This window comes from Spinacia oleracea, chromosome 5 (assembly GCF_020520425.1).
Source record: "Spinacia oleracea cultivar Varoflay chromosome 5, BTI_SOV_V1, whole genome shotgun sequence".
Lineage (NCBI taxonomy): Eukaryota > Viridiplantae > Streptophyta > Magnoliopsida > Caryophyllales > Amaranthaceae > Spinacia > Spinacia oleracea.
Genome location: NC_079491.1, coordinates 13,465,250 through 13,487,281, shown reverse-complemented (window position 1 = coordinate 13,487,281; position 22,032 = coordinate 13,465,250). Strand labels below are relative to the sequence as shown.

The 22,032-nt window shown below is 35.4% G+C and overlaps 1 protein-coding gene across 1 annotated transcript; it reads right to left on the bottom strand.

The window, feature by feature from the left end:
* Positions 1 to 3,707: 3,707 nt before the first annotated feature.
* On the bottom strand, positions 3,708 to 21,659 carry LOC110794608 (truncated transcription factor CAULIFLOWER A). Its single transcript, XM_021999575.2, has 8 exons — positions 21,176 to 21,659; positions 7,981 to 8,059; positions 7,728 to 7,792; positions 7,524 to 7,623; positions 4,949 to 4,990; positions 4,816 to 4,857; positions 4,279 to 4,388; positions 3,708 to 4,172 (listed from the first exon to the last, which is right to left on the bottom strand). The coding sequence occupies exons 1-8, from the start codon at positions 21,358 to 21,360 to the stop codon at positions 4,058 to 4,060; spliced, it is 738 nt and encodes a 245-aa protein (XP_021855267.1). The 5' UTR covers positions 21,361 to 21,659; the 3' UTR covers positions 3,708 to 4,057.
* Positions 21,660 to 22,032: the final 373 nt, after the last annotated feature.

Here is a 22,032-nt window from a genome sequence, read left to right as displayed (position 1 = left end):
TCTTTAGTTTTCCGGTGATTTTTCCGAGTCTTAATCATAGAATACAAGATAATCTTAATAATCTTTGTAGATGTGTCCTTCAACTGAATTGGTACAGCAGAAGCACAGCTCAGCTAAAGTGTATGATATAATACTAAAACCCACTAACTGTCTTGATTTAATAGAGGTGGCCACAGATTGTTTCGGCCTTTTGGGTCGGAGTTAATATAAGACGGGTCTTGGCCCGGACTTGGGTTTGGGTGGTGCCAAATCTAACCCATTTTGCGATCCTATTGACTTTGAGAGCATATACACATTCGTGAATCTTGAACATAATTAAGGGAAGTAACTGTTGGTCCTACCCGACAAGCAATATGTTGGGGGGTCTAAACTAAACAAGTCAATTGTGAACCAGCATGAATGAACCCATATTATCATTCCTTGGCTTTGACTGAAGAACCTTCCTGTTTGGTTCTTATCAAAACAAGGAAGGATAGATGCCCCTTTTTGTAATTTATGACTTTATTCTTCTTTATTTTAGGACTACATGAAAAGAGATAGATTTACGCGACTATGGTAGATAAGAAATTATGGGCCGGCCCGAGGCCCGATCTGCATGAAAAAGCCCGGCCTGGCAAGGGCATGAAAAAAGCACGGCGCGGCACGAGGACGAAGTTGTGGGCTGGGTCTGGACCATATTTTTTTGAAAAAGCACGACAAGGTATGACACAACTCAACATGACATGACCAAACACACTAAATTTAGTAAAATTAGGCTTAGGCGACGGTCGGCAGCCAATGGGTCTGGGCCTGTTTTGAACTTTTTGACCCGACTTGGCACGATACAGAGTGGGTTTGGCGTGGGCCAGCCCCATTTAGACCCATGGGCTCGACCCGAATTCCAACTCAGCCTGACCCACAACATCTTTAGTTTTGACCTTGTGAAGCAAACATGGTTAAATCGTACGCTAGTACCATTAGACGTAATGTTTGTGGGTTATTGACTTCTAGTAGTTGCTTAAGTTGGGGTATAGGAGATTAGGAGTATAGGACAAGTGCCCTAGCTCCCCTGAATAGACCCGGTAAATACGTTGCCCCTTTTAAAAGCTCTGAAAAAGTCTAAACTTAGCTTCATTAAACCGTCCTGCAATTCAAGGACTTGCAAATTGTCACTCATACCATATTTCATTATTTAATATAATAAGTAGGTGTATGAATAATATACAAGCTTAGTCGAGCATACATTTTAGTACTCCGTAACATAGGTTGTTCACTCCGATCTAACACAATTGTACGAGTATTTTTTGAGTCGAAGGGAGTAAAGTACTGAACAAATTAAGGCGAATCATATAATAACACAAATTTGTTGAAAATTCTGAAGTTAATAACATTTTAGAAAATATGTTGAGTAGTTTGCATAACCGATGAAAATAGATATTGTGAAAACCGTTTATGAAACAGTGACTTGCCCTAGCTAAATCCAAGTACAGTTGTGAACTTGTGAATGTAATTAAATGAGGGATGATTTGGTTACGCGCGTGCTCTCTTTAGTTAAATCTTCTTCGTTCTTAATGTATAATGAATGGGAGGCACATACATTGTGCCGGTATTGACCAGATGGTAGGCTTGTGTCCTGTTGAATAAAATCAACAACCTTTCATACATACAGTGGAGTATTACATTTCCACAATTAAGTCAATACAATTATGGATGGACTACATTTTGTAAATGGTTGAATTTTAGGCATTTCATTCATACTGTTTAGTTTTCGGGAAAGCCGGCTAAGAATATTATTAGCTTCACAGTTTTGCAATTCTTTTTGTACTCTATATTTTGTTAAGAATAATCCCTTGTAGAATGAGTTTGGCGAGATATAAAGAATTCCGGGCCTTAGCCATTAATGTAGCATCCTATCTATTTCCCTCCGTATTCCTGTTTTATACCTAAATTCAACCATTTACAAAAGTCTACCTAAATACTCCACTATTGACTTAGGCTCCGTTTGGTAGGGCGTAAAACGTTTTCATTGTAAAATAATTTTCCATGGAAAACACAATTTCAAACTAGTTTTCCTTTGTTTGGTAACTTAAAGGAAAATAGAAGAAGATGGTGAAGATTGAGGGGAAGAAAGGAGAGAGGTAAGGATGAAAGAAGGAAAAGTGGTTTCCCTCCCTTTCAAATGGAAAAGGGTTTTCCACCTTTGAGGGAGTCATGGAAAATTGTTTTTCATCCTTTACCCAACCAAACAACGTAAAATGATTGAAAAGGGAAAAATCGTTTTCAATGAAAACGTTTTACGCCCTACCAAACGGAGCCTTATGCTTAAAGGAAAGTAGGGTGAGTGTGAGAGAAAGGTGAAAAAAGTAAGAATTACGTAGTATAGTATGGAGTATGTAGTAAAATAATGGGGGAATTAACTCCATAGTAAAATGAGTGGGATGGCTGATAGGTTAATAAGCTCATCAATGGCTTTAACCCATTCCCAAATAAAATAACTATTCATAAACCATTGTAAAGACAAATTGTCTGTTGGTTCAGTGGTTATTGGGGTTAAACTTGGTAAGGACGGCCACATGTTCGAACCCCGCAACAACAATTGGGAGGGGATTAAAATTATCTAACCGGAACTTGCCCCAAATCCGGATTAGCCCCGAGGGTGAACCGGGTGGTAACACAAAGAAAATAAATCATTCTAAATAGAAAGAACAAAGATAATACAACTAATTCCCCTAAAAAAAAGATATTACAACTATTAACGTGAAATTGAACACTAATCTAAGACAAATAGGTAAGTAAAAGTGAAACAATACAAAAAAATAAGTAAATTAAACAATACAACAAGAGAGAATAAGAAATTCGCATTGATATTGCAAGGAGTATCCAAATCTTCAAGTATACTTCTTCAAAATCCAAGCATTCAACAAGTTTCTCTCACTTTCTGTCTCTAGAAAATGGAGAATTTCTCTCTCTAAATACCCTAACTTAAGCTTAAAACTAACTAATACATGGCCGCCTCTTGAAAATATCGGGACAAAAGAGAACTTAGGTGTGGCATCCGTCGCGGCTGTGATGGAGCTATCGCGGCCGAGACAGGCGCGCCATAGTCAGATTCGAACGACCTTAACTGTTTCGTTTCTCGTCGAAAAAAGGCGTGTGGCCACTCAGTTGAAGTTATTTATAGAATTTATTTCTTATGTTTTTTAAAGTTAGTTATTTGTCGCTTGTGGAAACTATCTTATAATCCCGAACGGAACCTAAGGGCTAAGGGCTAAGGGCTAAGGGCTAAGGGCTAAGGGGATGCATAGTTACGCAGAAGCGAGCAATAGGATTCTTAGTTATTTCCTTACAATGATTTGCTTACATACAAGAGATCACCCACACATCACATATGCTAAAAGGCATTGTCCTTTGAGGGGGGAACTTTGATTACTTCCTTACTTCCTTATACCATGGCAGTCCCGTGCGAATACGTAAACTACGTGATGATGCTAATTTTACAATACACTCAAATTCGCGCTTGATCTTGTACAAGAAACGTCTAAACGGACGAGGTAACAAATTTTCAAATTTTAATTGGAGGGTTTCAGCCTTTCAGGTGATTGAGTTGGGTTTTTGGGATTAATTCAATCCCTTTGTTAACTAAATACTCCATCAAAGTGACTGATTTCATTTCCTTAGTTATCTTAAACCAAACAACTACAAGATGTACGTACGTATTGACTGCAAAATACATTAAAAACAGCTTAAATAGATGGATATATATATATATACATTATCAGCTTAATCATGCTGCTGATCGAGTACCAACAACAATGTACCTTTATTTAAGCTGCATCCATTTCTCCAATACCCATGGATCCAAATTCAGCTAATACTACTCATTCAACTCTTCCATGGAAGTCTCAGCATTACCCGGAAATAATATACAAAACCCATCACCACCTCTCTTTCTTATACCCTTTTTGCATCATCATCATCATTCTACTAACCCAATACTTTCTTACAAAGTTGCACATATGCATTATAACTTAGCTTCCTTTTTTGGTGACTAATCTCCATTGTTGACATCTGTTTGCTTTTACTGCTCGGAGATATGACGGAGCATCCAGGACGGCATAATGGTAGAGTTGTTGTTGGTACGACTTGGTTGCTGTGTTGTTTGATCGTCTTCTACAGCACTGCTGCAGGTTCCTCTGCATTTCAAGCATTAATTGCACATATTCAGTAAATAATCATAACTTCATTGACATTATTAGACGAATAATTAGCAGAAATTAATCAGAGGTTAGTAGGACTGACACTGTGTTCAATGAAGGCAAAGCCTGAGACAAAAAACCAGATGAGTTAAGGTCATATGTTTCTTGATCCGTTTCTGACTGCTTCGCCAACGCCTTCTCTTTCTCCTTCACCTGTATTTGATTCAATGTACATTGTTTATCTTTAGCAACACAACGTTTCGAAAACAAGTTAATTGAGGCTCCAGGTTTAGTAGGGCGTAAAACGTTTTCATGGAAAACGATTTTCCTCTTTTCAATCATTTTACGTTGTTTGGTTGGGTAAGGGATGTAAAACAATTTTCCATGACTCCCTCAAAGGTGGAAAACCCTTTTACATTTGAAAGGGAGGGAAACCACTTTTCCTTCTTTCCTCCTTACCTCCCTCTCCTTTCTTCCCCTTAATCTTCACCATCTTCTCCCATTTTCCTTTAAGTTTACCAAACAAAGGAAAACTATTTTGGAATTTTGTTTTCCTTGAAAAATCATTTCACAATGAAAACGTTTTACGCCCTACCAAACGGAGTCTGAGTACATAAAATTTGGACGATATTATGAGTACCTTCTTGATTAGCATGTTGTTGTGTTCCTGTAATGCTTTGTCCTGTTGTATAAAAATGAAGTTAAATAGGATGCATGCTACAAATTTTTGGCATTTTTTTTCGGGTTTACATGATCTCTCTAGGGCTTTATACCTTCTTCTGAAGCTGAGAAATTGATTCATGCATCACTTGGTTCTGCAAAGATGAACAGGTTTGTTAACTCTTTTGTTTTCCTTCAACGATTACAAATTTATACAACAGTTTCTTGTATTACCAAACCAAGACTCAAACTGTACTTGAAACTATATGACATGATTTGATCTAAACCAAAGAGACCCAACCCGAATAAAACCAACCCAAAATGACCATTCATTCAAAATAAGTACTCACAATAGACTTGAACTTTGAACATGACTCGAACCAAAGTATTCTGAACCGAAACAGAATAGAACAAAACGACTCATCATCCGAATATGGCTTTATTAAATTAACCCGAACCAAACCTAGTCCAAGCAACCAGTTTCCCAAATCTAAATATGTACTCTATTCTTCCTTTTATTGTTTATGTTTCATTGCTCTTTTCCCACAAATATGTTTGTCTACAAATATGTTTCCTAAACAAAATATATGTTTTATTTTATTTTATTTTTATTCTCTATCCTTTCTTATAAACTATTTATGTATCGAAAAAAAATATTAGTTTATAAATTATGGCAATAATCAGGGGCGAAGCTATGTGGGGGCCTAGGTAGGCCATGGCCCCCCCTAAGATTCTAAAATATATTGTAAAAGTTGCATTAATGAACAACTTACCTTTCCTTGGCTGAGTTGGTATTTGATGTTTGCTGCCTAAGTGCTAGTTCCATGTTCGAATCCAGTTGCTAGCATTTCTTTTTTGTTTTGTTTTTTTTTTTTTTAATTATTGTAATATTTGATAAATCTATCGTTTCTTGTTTACGAAATTCATTGAACTTATGTTCGTTTCTCAAACTTCTTTTATTGTTTTCATTACATTTTTTAAGTGCTTTAGATTTTTCATGAAGTATTCAATGGAAATAGATAAAAAGTATGTTGCCCAACAAAATATATATACGTTTAATACTTAATAGATGTTACTTAATTTTCGTTACCTAGCTACTTTAAACATAACGGTACTTATCCGGTGTTACTTAAAACTTCTTTGTTTATGGTGTTCAAGTATTTTAGGATTCGTATCTTCAAATATTAAAAAAATTTGGTCAATTTATATTTTACTATAATAAACAACAACAAAAAGATAGTTGAATTGATTATTGAAATTGTAGTATTTTATTTTAGGGAATTAGACAAGTACTCCAATACAAAATTCCGGCCCCCCTTGTACAAAAGATTTGGCTTCGCCCCTGGCAATAATAGATAGTACGTAATAATAATTTTGCTAAATATATTTTGGTAATATATTAGTCAAATCGGTATATTAATATGGAAAACATACTCACTCAATATGTTGGTCACATTAGCATATTAATTTAAATGAGTATATTCAAAACTTTATAATTATGCAGTAGTTTGGGATATTCAGTTAAATATTTTGTAAACAACCGTTCATATATAATCCGTACGTGCACGGGATTTAATCTAGTTTCTGTATAAAACAAAAGATAAGAAGAAATTGATGTGAGGTAAAGTCACTTCATGGGAATGGATTTCTCCATTCTTATTACTGGTGAGGCTTGGTCAGGCTGGCAGAACAGCATGCAGCCGCAGCAGCAACATCAGCAACAACAACAGCAAAACCTCCAACAACCACCCAATTACATAAGTAACAACGCTTAGGTGAGGCTGATAGAACAGTAGCAGCTAGCCGCAACAGCAGCAACAAAAACACCAACAACGTCAACCATCATCCAATTATATAAGTGTATCAAGACTTAGGTGAGGCTCTCAAGTCTTAATTTCATATTCAGTGTTTGCATGCATGATGATATTTTGTATCATTGATTATCTCTGCAGAATTCTACAGTAATCTCTTAAACTTAATGTATCTGAAAAGTGAAGAGTTGAAGTCCTAATGGCTAATGTTGTCATCTTTTGGACTTTGATAATAAGAATGCCAAGTAAAGATCTTTTATTTAATATTTGTGTTTTATTATGTGAACTGTGATACTACTACCAGATCAAATCACATCCCATTGGCAAGACAAATATAATCCCCTCATCCTCATTTACTTGACACACTTTCCTTATTCCTTTGTCCTATATTACTTGGCACTACTATTTCTTTATTTAAATGGCGTAGACCCGCCCACCATTTTGTTCCTGTCATGCACTTCCATTCGGGCTTACTTAAATTCCTATTTTCCTAACCCCTTTGAGAATTATTGGGAATTCTAAGATCTTGTACTAGTATTGAGGATAACGCAGTTATCCTATATGATAGAATATTGAATATAGTAGAGTTATGTTATAATTAGGCTATATGATATAAGGTAGAAGTCTATATGAATTAGGAAACCTATGAAGAGTAGGAGATCTAGTTTGTATTATAAATAGAAACGTATGAACACAATACAACACAACACAATATTATATTTTCCCTATCAATAATATATTTTAACAACTAGGCATGTTTAAACCATTGAAATCAAGTATGTCATATCATTTAGGGACATAGGGTTTAAGAGAACTGTCAAGCTGGTGCTCTAATTAAATTCAGAACATAATTAAGGAAATGCAGGTATGAAAGTACCTTTTTGGACCTGATGTGTTTAAGAGCACTGTCAAGCTGATGCTCTAAATTCTGAAGTTCCTTGAGGCTCAAGGTATCAAGTTCTTCTCCCATGTAATTCCTGCAATTAATATCATACCCAAAATAACTTAGAATTTTCATCAGATAATTGATCAAGCTAGCAGCTCTATACTATGTTGTGTCTCAAAGTTAATTAATAATTACCTTTGATTTTTCTGCAGAATCTCGAGCCTAGCCTTGAGCTTTGCATGCTCCAGTGTCCAGCTTACCTAATAGTATTATGCATGCATGCATGCATCATTTATCAGCTAGCTAGCTGAACCACATTTTAATTTGAATATTGAATATTGAATATGAAACCTCTGCTCTACTACGGAGTATTTAATTTAATTTAATTTAATTTAATTTAATTAGGTTGGAACATTAATTGATTTAGTAATGAAATGAGCATACGTACACGGGATTCAGGATCAGGAGCAGTCAGCTGCTTCTCTGCATACGAGTATCTTTCATAGCGCTCCAGGATCTTCTCCATGCTGTTCAACCAATTAACACATCAACATAAACCATCTCAACAACTTAAATAGGAAATTAGTATCCAAACCACTTTTGAAGCAGATCAAAAACTATAGACAATGGTTTAGACGAGATTCAATACTAGAACCACATGCCACATATACTAACGTTGATGTCAAAGTCCCGTCTACATCATTGCTCTTGTGGCTCTCTTTACAACAACAACAAAACCAACATAGGACATGCTACTCCATAACTCAATAGTTCCAAAATATGAGCTTTAATATTGAACTGACCACATCTGTTAAAACAGAACTTAATCCTGAATCATCTAATCAAACCTAATAAAATTAGTTAACCTAACCCTAAATAGTAAATACTTAACCTTTACCCTATTTGCAAACATTAATCCCTTAATGTCATGGTTATAAGCATTTTTATCAACTTATATAGAAATTTGTCATCTATTGTTAGCCTATTTTCTAGTTTTATCTAAGACGTACTTTAATTTATTATACAAAAGTGATAAGTCTTAGTTTGTACTCTGTATATATTTTGGATGTAATTTGGTCTCAATTAATTTAGTTTTAGAGCATTTAGGATTAATCATGCATGATTTTGGCTTACTCGAGTTCCACTGTGCTTTCAAGGGTTATTTTGTACGTAGTATTTTTTATGCAATTCTTCGGATTATATTGCATGCCGACAAATAATACTCAAGCTCTTGATTTCTCATTAAGTCTCAACGTGTATATATATTACATATATATTACATTAGGAAGGCTAATTAGGTAATTTCGTATATATCTAGGATATTACAATATTCACATAATAAACTCCGTATACTCCGTATGTACCTATTGTAACATCCCTCTCAAGGTGGAGCATGAAGATCTCGAATGCCCATCTTGTCTAAAAAAACTCAAATTGCGCCTTCCCCAAAGCTTTAGTGAAAATATCCGTCAACTGGACCTTTGTTGACACATACGACGAACAAATGACCCCCTCCTGGATGGCTGGATTGCATCACGAATAAAATGACAATCTAACTCAATATGTTTCTTCCGCTCATGAAATACTGGATTATGTGTAATATGTAGTGCAGACTGGCTATCACAGAACATGCTCATACCTTGCTTGTGCGACACTCCCAAATCCTGTAGTAGTTGCTTCAACCACTTTAATTCACACGTCAATGCGGCCATCGAACGATATTCTGCTTCTGCCGACGAACGAGAGATGGTATGTTGTTTCTTGGTTTTCCAAGACACCGGAGAAAGACCAAGCAACACAAACCAACCCGACAAGGAGCGACGAGACAACGGACAACTCGCCCAATCTGAATCACACCACCCCTCCAACTGCAAAGCACTATTAGAACGAAGTAGAATACCTTGTCCGGGGCACTTTTTCAAGTATCGCACAACTCGCAACTCCGCCTCCCAATGTTCCTCTTTGGGTGACTGCATGAACTGTGAAAGAATATGAACCGAGTACGCCAAATATGGTCTGGTTACTGCCAAATAGATCAGACGCCCAATCAAGCGCCTGTACTTCTCACCGTCTGCAAAGTCTGCCCCGTCTGCCAACGCTAATTTATGATTTTGCTCCATCGAAAAATCCGCAGGCTTTGCATCTAACAACCCAGTCTCCGAAATTATATCCAAGGCATATTTTCTCTGACAAACATAGAACCCATGACTACTACGAGCCACCTCCAGCCCCAAAAAATACTTCAGAGCTCCCAAATCCTTCATCTTAAAGCATTCACTCAAGTATGCTTTAAAACTTTCTAGCGCAAAAGTACTGTTGCTTGCAATAATCTGTCGTCTACATAAATCAACACACTTAACTGCAACGTACCTTTGGAAAGCGTAAACAAAGAGTAGTCTGAGTATGACTGTTGAAAGCCATATTTCTTCAGAGCCGTAGACAATTTCTCGAACCAACACCGGGGGGCCTGTTTCAATCCATACAACGATTTTCTCATTCTGCACACCTTGTCCGAATTATGTTTCTGGAAACCAGGTGGTATTTTCATATAAATTTCGTCCTCCAAATCTCCATGAAGAAAATCATTATGAACATCCATCTGATGCACCTCCCAATTCTTAACAGCTGCCACCGCAAGGAAAGTACGAACTGTAGCCATTTTTGCTACGGGAGCGAAGGTTTCATTATAATCTAGACCCTCCTCCTGATGATTGTCTAGACAGACTAAGCGTGCCTTTAAACGCAACAAATTCCCGTCTTCGTCCCTCTTCTCAGTATACACCCATTCACTTCCGAGGGATTTCTTCCCTTCCGACAAATTTTCCAATGTCCAAGTACCCTGATCCTCTAGGGCAGCAATCTCGGCTGCCATTGCGTCACGCCACCCTTGATGTTGCATTGCATGTTTAAAAGTTTTAGGTGCCTTTTCTTCCTACAATGCTGCAATAAAATTTCTGTGTTTCGACGAAAAACGTTCATAATTAACAAAATAGGTGATAGGATATGGAGTACCTGAAGACGATGACATTGGTGGACTTTCAGAAGTACTATATTTTTTCCGGATTGTATATGTTGTGTATTCACGTAATTTGGAAGACGGAAATTTCTCTCTTTTGCCTCGACCCAACTCCGTATTACTCGTACTTAACTCCGTATTACTGGTACCCACATGTATACTCATACTCAACTCCGTATTGCTCGTACCCACATTATCCCTATTTATTTCTGCTGAAATTGTATGTTGTGTTTCAGTCACTGCTGTTGTCTCATCACTCAGAGCTTCACTCGCAGAACGTTGCTGCTAATGTGCACCATCTGATTTGAGCTGAACAATTTAATTCGTCACTTAATTGAGTTACAGAAATTAAATTGCAGTTTAATCTAGGCACATGTAAAACATTATCAAGAACCAAACCACCCTCCAATGTCACAGAGCCATATTGATTTGAGTTTGCCGTTTGACCATCCGGTAACACTACCGGACAATTGCCAGATGTGATGATATTTCTCATTAAGGAAATATTACCCGTAACATGATTCGAGGCACCTGTGTCAACAATCCAACGTAAGTCTACATTACCTTGCAACTTCGGTTTCGGTTTAGACAAAATGTCCATGATTTGTTGCACCTGTTCATTGGAAACTCCTGCAATTCCATTTAAGAAAGCTGTTGTACCACTGTGATTTTGCGTCTGTGAGTTGTTGTCCATGACACAGCTAGTGCCAGACACTCCTGTTGTCACAGCATTGGCTCGAGCACTACTGCCTCTGCCACCTCGCGTACCGCAGCTACCAGACCCCCTGCCACCACGACCGGGCCCTCTGCCTCCACGCTTCTTTTCGTCCCACCAATCGGGAAATCCGATCAACTGTAACAACTCTCCACATTATGCCCTTCTCGATTACAATGAGTGCAAAACTTGTCGCTTAACTTGTCACTTGCATCCATATATCGTGACGTTGATTCGACCTTGAATGCCATTACATTCTGCTGCCCCTTGACTCCTTTTGCACGCATACTTTCGGTATTAATCACCGAATTATAGGCTTCATCAAGAGAAGGAAGAGGTACTTGTTCCAAGAACTGAGCACGAATAGCCTCGTCATGATTCTCAAGTCCAATCAAGAAAAAGTGCAGATGATCTTCGGCGCGTATAACACCGACCTGCCCAGCAATGTTACACTTGCAACAACCACAGGAACACTTCGGGGTACTGTTATCCCACTTTTTGGACTAACGACATAACCGTTCTAACGTTTGGTCATGTCGTGTCAGCCAAGTCATATCGTGTCGCAGGTAAACACAGCTCCAGGGAGATACGTCCGACGTAGCATCATACAACGAGGTATAGCCGACGAAGGACAGGCGACAAAGTACAAGCAACTGAGACGCGTCCTCGAGAAACGGGCTGATGAAGATAAGTTGACCTAAAGCCCATGATAGGCAGCGCCGTCAAGCTAGCAAGAACGAGTCCAAGACTCACGCGAGAAGCGCGGAAGCAGTTGAAGGCTGAAGAGACGTGTGATGAAGATACTCCTATCTTTGTGGGATTTTCTCAACCGATTAGACCGTTGAGAATACCCTATAAAAGGACGAAGATAATGATAAGCAAGCCACGTTCACTCAAGCACCGAAACTCTTAAGTTATAAACTGTTTCATTATTCATTATTGTACTTGAGATTTTAGTTATCGATTCTCAGAAAGAAAAGCATAAACAATCATATAGAATACTTAGTGGATTGATAGCCTCATAGCTATCCGCGGTTTTTTACCTTGTTCCTGGGTTTTCCGCGTCAACACTCCTCTGTGTCGTGCCTCTTTATTTGTGTCGTTGATTCTTTGCTTAGTTAGTGTCGACCCTAGCCGAAAGTCGCCCCCATACGAATTTTGGCATAAACAGGTACGAGCAAACTGTACATACTCCTTCCAGAACTTCGACAGACGACCATAAAACTCTGTAACAGTTTCTGTCGAGGCTTGTTTGCACTCACTCAAAGCGGTCTTGATTTGGCATACACGTATGCCGCTCACCACACAGAATCTCGTTCTCAAATGTGCCCACAATTCACCCGCAATGTCAAAGTCCTCAATCGTGGACCTCAAAGTTTCCTCCACGGTATTCGTAATCCAAGACACCAGCATGGAGTTTATAGCTATCCAATGTTTCATCTTGTTCGTATCAGTCGTTGGTTCACAAATCGTACCATCAAGAAAGCCAAATTTAAATTTGGAGATCATCGAGCGCCTCACCGCCTTAGCCCACTCATCATAGTTCGAAGCATCCCTTAATTTGACCGGCGTAATCACAACTCCCGGACCATCACTCGATCCTAGGTAGTAGTCGAGATCGATCGGAGCCTCTGGCTTGGATAACGTATCATCATCACCCATGATAAACCAAAGAAAATAAAAGATACAGACGTACTGATGATGGAAATCACAAACAATTCTCACCAATTTGCATCAACCACAAATTCTCGTTGACTGCAAGCAAATTTGTGCGGAAAAAAAACAAAAAAACTAGGGTTTTTAACCTAGGCTCATGATACCATGACAAATAATACTCAAGCTCTTGATTTCTCATTAAGTCTCAAGGTGTATATATATTACATTAGGAAGGCTAATTAGGTAATTTCGTATATATCTAGGATATTACAATATTCACATAATAAACTCCATATACTCCGTATGTACCCATTGTAACACATGCCATGATATGTGAGAGTCAAATTTAATATTCACATTACATCTTTCGGATTGGTAGAAAGATGGAATGTGATCGAAAATTTATGAGAGTTCTTGCTCAAGTCTAGTGGTAGTTCTTGCTCAAATTTAATCACAAAATAGTTTTTGTTCTACTACGAGGAGTTCTACCACCTTCGGCGAGTGAACTAATCTCTAGCGGAAGTTTGCATGGGTACCTCGATGGACAACATTCCTCCCAGTTGAGATTTTTTCTATACCCAAGGCATGAACCCAAGACCTTGGTTAAGGGCATCAGCACAAGATGCCCTTAACCACTCATGCCAACGGTCGATTGGTATAAAACACAAAATAGTGAGTATATAGTAAAACTTTTGTGTTTTACATAATATTACGGAAGTATTATTTTAAAACTGTTAAAAAGTTGTTAACATTGAAGTAACTCTATTTTCTAATAATATGAAACTTATCTCATTTTACCATTTTTAATTAAATATTTGACTGGTATGTTTTTCTCCATTAAGCTGCCGTATAATTTACAAATCTTGAAATTTTTTTAAGGTTTATAAAAACTAGAGTTTTTTAGGGCGGAAATAGCCAATTTTTTTCGGAAATTTGGTTATTTCCGCCCCTTCTCTTCAATTCTGTTTTATTTTTTTGCGATAGATCTCAATAAAACTACATAGTTTCAGTGTAGTTAATACCCTTTGGTAGGTTTGATTCTAGTTAAGTTGTGTGTGTTTAGTTTAGTTCAGGTTGTTTCTTTGGTAAAAATTTGTGCGTGGTCGAAAAGAAGGTCAATCTCTCGACTACAATAAGACGAATCAGATGGAAATCATATTTGTCATGGCTACAACAAATCTATAGACCTCTTCGTCGAGGATTGCTGTAAATCACAACGATATAAAAGAGGGTATACAGAATGTTTAATATACTACGATCGTAGCTATGGTGAAAGAAAGTTTTTTGATTCGGTTGTTATGTATTTGTTAGATTCAAATCTTTATTTAGATATATAACTTTTTATCAATAAATTAATTTGATTATAAAAAAAAATTAACAAATCTTGAATATGCTAATTTAATCATCTAATATGCAATTTATGTAGGTAGTATTACTTATTTAATATGTTGAATATGTTACTTTTACAAAATATTGAGTATATCGATTAGAATAAAATATTAAAAAATTCATATTTAGCAAAATTTTATTATGTGACATCTATTATTGCAATAATCTATAAAACAATATTAGTTTTTCATACATAATCAATTCATAAAAAATAATAGGAAGTAAAAAATTATTAAGGTTGGAATTTTTGAAGGAAATACATTTTTGGTGGAAAATTTTGCACCATGAAGTAACATGGGTCATTCATGATATTTGTTTTAATGGTACTGAACAAAAAATCAATTTAAGGGATGCATATTCACAGGATATTAAAAATTTAAAACTGATAAAAGTAACAATAAAAATAGCAAGAAATAATAAACCAAAGTATGGTGCACATTTTTTTATTATTAATATCTTTAATTATGTAAAATAAAAAAATAAAAAAAGTTGATATTTTGAAAATATTTATTCATACGAACTTAACAAGATTTCACATGCCATATATTTTATATACCTTAGGCATAAATGTAAAAAAAGCCGGTCAAAAAATGGTGTATGAATAGTGCTAAAATCAATACGTGTCAACTGAATAAGACAAAGGGAAAATTGATGGTAATAAGTCAACCTTTGAGCCTTTCGCAAAAATAAGTTAACCTTTTGATTTTACTTGACTATGTCGACCTCTATAAACTATTAATTTAAACAAATCACTTTTTATTTTAACGTGTTATATGAGGTGGATGGTGATGTACCTTCAAAAAAACAGTTGGGATGATGACGTGACAGGTAATTGTTGTTTTTCTCCTTTTTATATTTAAAATAAGATACCTAAGCCTGTTTTGAGGGAGGGGGGGATCCCAAAATTCATTTATTTTGATTTTTATTATTTTCGTGTTTTATTTTTTAAGGTGTTTTATCGTTTCATATATTGTGGCCTCATAAAGTGGGTAAAAAATACGCTTTAAAAATCGCGTCAAAAAATCACGTCGAAAACCGTGCCAAAAAGTATTTGAAAGCGTGTCAAAAAATTGCATCAAAAAAAGTATCACATGTTTTAAAAAGTCATCTCGAAGAACGTACATTGAAGAACGTGTTAAAATATCATCTCAAGAATTATATATGGCTCAAAAAATGTTTCAAAAATATGCCTCGAAAAGTGTGTTAAGATGATTACTCAAAAATCAGGTTGATGAATATAAAAAACAAGCTTAAAAAATTAATAAAACAAAAAAAAATAGCTTCAAAATTGTAAAATACCGTGAAAAATATCAAAATTGACCCATTGAACGAAGATACAACAAGTCGCCGGTCATCTGACTTGTTTAAAATTGTTGGGGTATAAAAGTAGAGCTGGCAAAATTTGACCTAACCCACCAACCCAACCCGAACCCAACCCAATAATAAAGGGTTGGGTCAAGATTTTCAACCCGTTTAATTAAATGGGTCAACCCAACCCAACCCGTTTAATTAAATGGGTTGGGTCAGGTTGAAATGTTCGACCCGGAAACAACCCGCCTAACCCGTTTAAGTTCAAGAAAGTATGTAATATAGATTTGTTGAATGTTATTTGAAAGATTTTATTTCTCATTTTTCCTTCAACATTGAACAATTATTTGAAGTTTTGATTCATGTCAAATACATATTGAAGTATTATTTTTTGCTATGAGATATACCACAAAAATATCACCTCACAATTCTATAGTCAAGTCAATTTACACTTAAAAGTGGAAAATAAATTTAAACGGGTCAATTTCAGGTCAACCCGTTTATTGTTGGGTTGGGTTGGGTTGAAAATCTCAACCCGTTTAATTAAACAGGTCGGGTTGGGTTGGGAAAATCTCAACCCGTTTATAAATGGGTCGACCTGATTTCGACCCAACCCAACCCGTTGCCAGCTCTATATAAAAGTTGAGTTATTCCGGTATAATCAAAAGGTAAACTTATTCTTTTGCGGACACATTAAAGGTTGACTTATTTCCATCAATTTTTCCTAAGAACAAAGGAAATAATTTTATTTCCCCAATTTGATTTGGATGTATATTTAGATTTCATATGCTAAATTCGCAAATTTGATGGTGCAGGCATGTGTACATAGATCTAGGTGCACCAGGATCAAAACGACATACTCCCTCTGTTCTCGAATATTAGTCCCTTTTGGAATCTTAACACTATTCACAAATGAAGAGAATCTTTTGATTTATTTCCAATACGTACTTCAAACATAATCATGTGAGATCTTATTTTGCTCGTCTTAATGTATAGTTTAATAATATAAAATTTTTATAGTTTTCTAACATACATATTTGAAGATATTTACATTTAAATATTAAGTTGAAACGAGTTGAAAAATCAAAACATGACTAATATTTAAGAAGGAGGGAGTAACAAATACACAAAACGCGCGTTTTTCATTAAATCATGAGAAAAAAAAAACAATTCTCTTGAACAAAAGAACAATTTCCTTGAACAAAAGAATAGGGATGTCAGTGGGGCGGGTTTCGCGGGAGACCCGCCCCGCATCCGCCCCAAGTAGGCGGGGATGGAGGTAGGTTTGGCGGGTGATGGGACGGGGATGGGTATAAAATTCGTACCCGCCATGGGTGATGGGGCGGGTGTGGATTTTGTGTTGAACCCGCCCCATCCCCGCCCGCCCCGCCCCATCCCCACTCGCCCTGCCCCATCCCCACTCGCCCCGCTTTATACCCGCCATGGGTGATGGGGTGAGTTTGGATTTATTTGCATATTTAGGTGATAATATAAATTTAGGTGAGATTTTTATGTTTTTTGTTTGGATTTTTTTTGTTATGACGAGTATTTTTTTTTATTATATAGGTTACTTTAGTCATAAGGTATTTTTTTCTATAGTTAACTTTAATTACTCCGTATATATGGCAAATGTTTGCTAAATAAGAAAAATTAGGCGGGTATTAGCGCGGGTATGAAGCGGGGATAAGACGGGGATGGATACCCAGTTGGGTGGCGGGGCGGGGATGGATTTTAGCTTACACCCGTTGGGGCGGGGATGGGGATGAATTTTGTACCCGCCATGGGTGATGGGGCGGGGATGGGGATGAAAATTTTAGGTGGGGATGGGGATGGAGGGACCTACATCCGCATCCGCCCCGCCCCATTGACATCCCTACAAAAGAACATTAAAGGCTCTGTTCTTTTCAGCTCCATTTTTCGCGTTTTTATTTGATTCGTTATTCTTCTTGCGAGTATATATTCTTCTGGATTTTTATGCTTTTGAATTTTCTAGGTATTCTAAAATGGGTTTTAGAGAGAGAAAGTAATAAAAGTTTGCAATCAAATCAATTGATTTTTCTTCTTCAAATCTGAATTCTGCACCTGATAATCAGATTTTGGGAGGTAATTTTTCAATTTTGTAATAATAAATTGTTTTTTTTTATGATTTGGATTTTCTAATAATCAGGTTTTTGATGATTTTGACGAATTTGATTTTGTAATAATCGTGTTTTGATGATTTTGATGATTTTAATGGATTTATTATGTAATAACACGTTGATTTCGTTGATTTTGAAGATTTTGATTATGTAATTACGCTTTTTTCCCCAAAAAAGAACAGTTTCACGTATTTGAAGAACATATGCTCGTATTAAAAGAACATTTCATTATAGTAGAAAAATTGACAATTTGCATTTCATAATTTGTTCTTTTATTTCATTGTGTTCTTTTTCCTATTATTTTCAATTTCATTTGCACTTCATAATTTGTTCTTTTTATTTTATTGTGTTATTTTTCGTATTATTTTCTGTTTATCCTTACACATTGCATTCATTGATTTCGTTGATTTTGAAGATTTTGATTATGTAATTACACTTTTTTCTTCCAGTAAAGAACAATTTCACGTAATTAAAGAACATATGCTCGTATTAAAAGAAAAATTTAATTATAGTAGAAAAATAGACCATCTTCATTTCATAATTTGTTCTTTTTATTTTATGGTGTTATTTTTCGTACTATTTTCTATTTATCCTTTGGTCTTTTGATTGTGTTCTTTTTCTTGTTATTATACTTGTTAACTTAATATTTTTTCAGATATTATGAATAATGTGTTTGCTAATTCAGAACAGAATGATGCTAATGATGATTCAGAATCACATATTGTTGTGGGCCAAGCTATTTGACTTGTTCTTTTAGTCTCTCTATTTGTTCTTTCAGTCTTTATTTGTTCTTTTTACAATATTCTGTTAAAGGAACAAAATAAAAATCCGTGCACATTTCTCATTATGTACTCTTTAAGAATTTTTCATGTCTCCTTCTCAGTTCTCCTTTCATTCTAATTCCTATTTTGTTAGTTTCTATTTTTCAGCAACTATATATATATATATTTTTTTTTCACATTTCTCACCTTTTAGATTTAGGTTTTTTCTTAATTGGAAGAAGCTGGGGTGCGCCTGGCCCCCCCGGCCGGAAAATTTTGTAGTGTATTTTTAGTTACGGCCCCCCCTAAATTTTGTATATAATTGTATAATTACATAGTATATTGCTTAATTTTTTCTACCGGCCCCCTCGTAAAACCGTTCAAGGTCCGCCACTGGGAAGAAGGTACTCTGTATTATAGTATTTGAAAAAACATATATGCATTGAAATTGTAAAATGTGCTTTTAATCTTAAAAATGTGTTTTTAAACCGTAAAAATGTGTTTTTCAACTAAAATTTGTGCTTCTTGAGGGGGTAAAAAATTACGAAACGACCTTGTTGCATGTAGCTCTACATGCAACCGGGTGTACCTTATAATTTGTGGCAATAAGAGGTTTGTCAAGATGTTTGTATTGAATTTTAGAGGTTTGTAGCAAACATTATTAATGTTAGGAAAAGTTACAAAACTCAAGGTTACTAAAATTTAAGTGGTTTGTGTTTGCCATGTATGTGAAACATATTAATTATTTTTTTCTTTAAATGAGATGAATGATAACATGTCCCACATACAAACTGGAAACCGTATAGTTTATCTATTATTGGTATAAGTATCATTACATTCATGGTTTGTAAAATAATGATATGGCATGAGAACAAACTTCATTAAAGTTTCTTCTATTGCTATTGTCGTTAAGTCCTTAACTCACTTTTTAGCTATAAATTATGACTTACTGTACACAAGCTGTTAATGCTAACCCTTAAGCCAAAATTCTAATTAAACTAATATGTGTGAATGGAAAGTGGTTAAGAAAAAAAACAATGCAACTTCTTTTTTACTCCCTCTGTCCCTTAATACTCGCACTGTTTTGACTTTTTGCACTATTCACATAATTTACTTTGACCCTATTTTATTTCTAGTATATAAAAAGAATGTTAGTATATAATATAGTGTTGGCTTCATCTTAATATATATTTTCAAAATATTAAATTTTTTATAAGTTTTTATAATATGTAGTTAAAGATATTGGTGGTTAAAGTTGTGCATCGGCATGCGTGTTCAGTCAAAACGGTGCGAGTATTAAAGGACGGAGGGAGTAGTAAAATTGACTAGAGAGTACGTACAATACATTTTCTATGATTTGAAAGGAAACAAAATTTAAAGATTTGACGACATTTCTGGAAGATCCGAAACGGGGTATTCATTTGTACTCCGTAATATACAGCTTTTTAGATTCTGGGGGAATGTGTACGACGTCATATACTATAAATAAATGGACCACTGCTTCGGTCATTCGTACTACTCCTACAATATGACAATATGGTCAAAACGTAATCATACTTTTCATTTTATGTGAAAATACGTACTGAGATCATTTGTTGAAGGCCAAAAGTTATTCTTCATTCCAAATTATTGTGCTCTAAGTCCCCAATTAATAATATTTATACATAATTGAATTCATTACAATGTTATTTTTATTGAAAGGAAGAATAATAATGGGTATAAAGTTAAGGCGAACCAAAATACTTAGTACGAAGGACATTTGTTAAATGTATAGCTCTAGTATCGAATTAAGCAAACAATTTCAAGAAGATAGGTAAGAAATATTATACATACACTGATAGAAAAAAAGACATTACAATACGCACAGAGGTATAGAGTGTTGCAATTGTACCTATTCTTGGGAAGTATTACAAACATAATTAAGTTATAAAAGTACTTATTCTTGGTTTTGGATGACTAAGATAGGCACCTATTTTAATTTTTAACCTTTAAGCATTTCAATATTCTTCATATTAACTAATATAATTGTAGTTAAATATACAAGTATTACTCTATATTATATGTGGTACTTTGTTGTATTCTTTATTTTTTTTATAACTTTTTTTTTAATACTCGTGTTAAATTGTGGTACACTTTAAGCGAATGAAACTAATACGAATGTATAGTTTTAACGTTTCATTATGGATGAGTAATAAAGCTAAAAATAATGAATAAATATAATTAACATGTTTTTGCATTTTGTATTAAAATAAGTAAGTAGTAATAAACTATTTTCCATCAAAATAAAATTCATGTGGGTATATTTGACATCAACAAAATTATTTGGGATTAATTCAAACATCATGTTCTTGACATGGAAATTAATTAATTAATCCATATGGTTCGTATAAATCTAATAGGTGCCTAAAAATGGAACAATTTAGGTTTAACAGAAGAAATCAAGAAACCACCTGATCTAGCTACCTAGGATAAATATACTCCGTAATCCGTACTAAACATTTCCCATTATTCCGTACTCATCCTCTTTCTCTCTCCTCCATACCATAAAATTGCACCCAAGAAAATTGGAACTTAATAATTGTCACAGTTTATGTCAGCAAGATAATTGAAGAAAAACATAATATAATCAAACTAATTAGCAAGATGATATAGTTACATACCAGGAATCAGAAGCATACTCGAACAGTTTTCCTTTGGTGGAGAAGATGATGAGACCAACATCAGCGTCGCAGAGTATCGAGATCTCGTGCGCCTTTTTAAGCAACCCGATACGACGTTTGGAGAACGTCACTTGCCGGTTGATCTTGTTTTCAATCCTCTTCAGCTGAACCCTACCTCTCCCCATTTTTTCCACTTTCTTATTTTCTCTCTCTTCGTGGAACAATCCCTCTTTCTCCCTCACACGCAAACTATGAATAGACACGATATATAGATAGGGAGGAAGAGAGAGAAAATAAGTGATCGTGTGAGTGAGGGAGAAAGAGGGATGTTAATAGGTGATAAATAGTACTATAAGTATTGCTAATTAAGGTATGAATGTAGTAATGTTATAATCTTTCAGATAAATGTGCAGGGAGTATATGAGGCAAGGAAGGAAGACACGAGGGAATGGAATGCAAGTTTTTCGAATTGGGGGAAAATTAAAAATCAAAATTTAAGTATGAAAGGGAGAGTTGTGATTTGGGGTCATGAGAAAAGTGAGTGGTTTTATGAGTGGTTTTTGGAAACCAGAGTGGTTTGGTCAAATGTGTTGTCGAGTTCTGGTTGGTTAGTACTGTTTTAGCTGGTCTAAACTTTTGGATTTTTCTGGTTTTTTATGCTTTTATTGAAAATTAAAGCGGGCCTATAGGGTCCATTAAATATACCGGTTTTTATTTAATCATATACGTATTCTCTCTATCCTTAAATTTTTATAAATTACGTGTATTGATTGTTAAAATGTGTATACAAAGAGGGATATAAAGATAGAGTAAGACCTTGTTCTATTAGATTGAAAATCTCTGAATTAAACTGAACT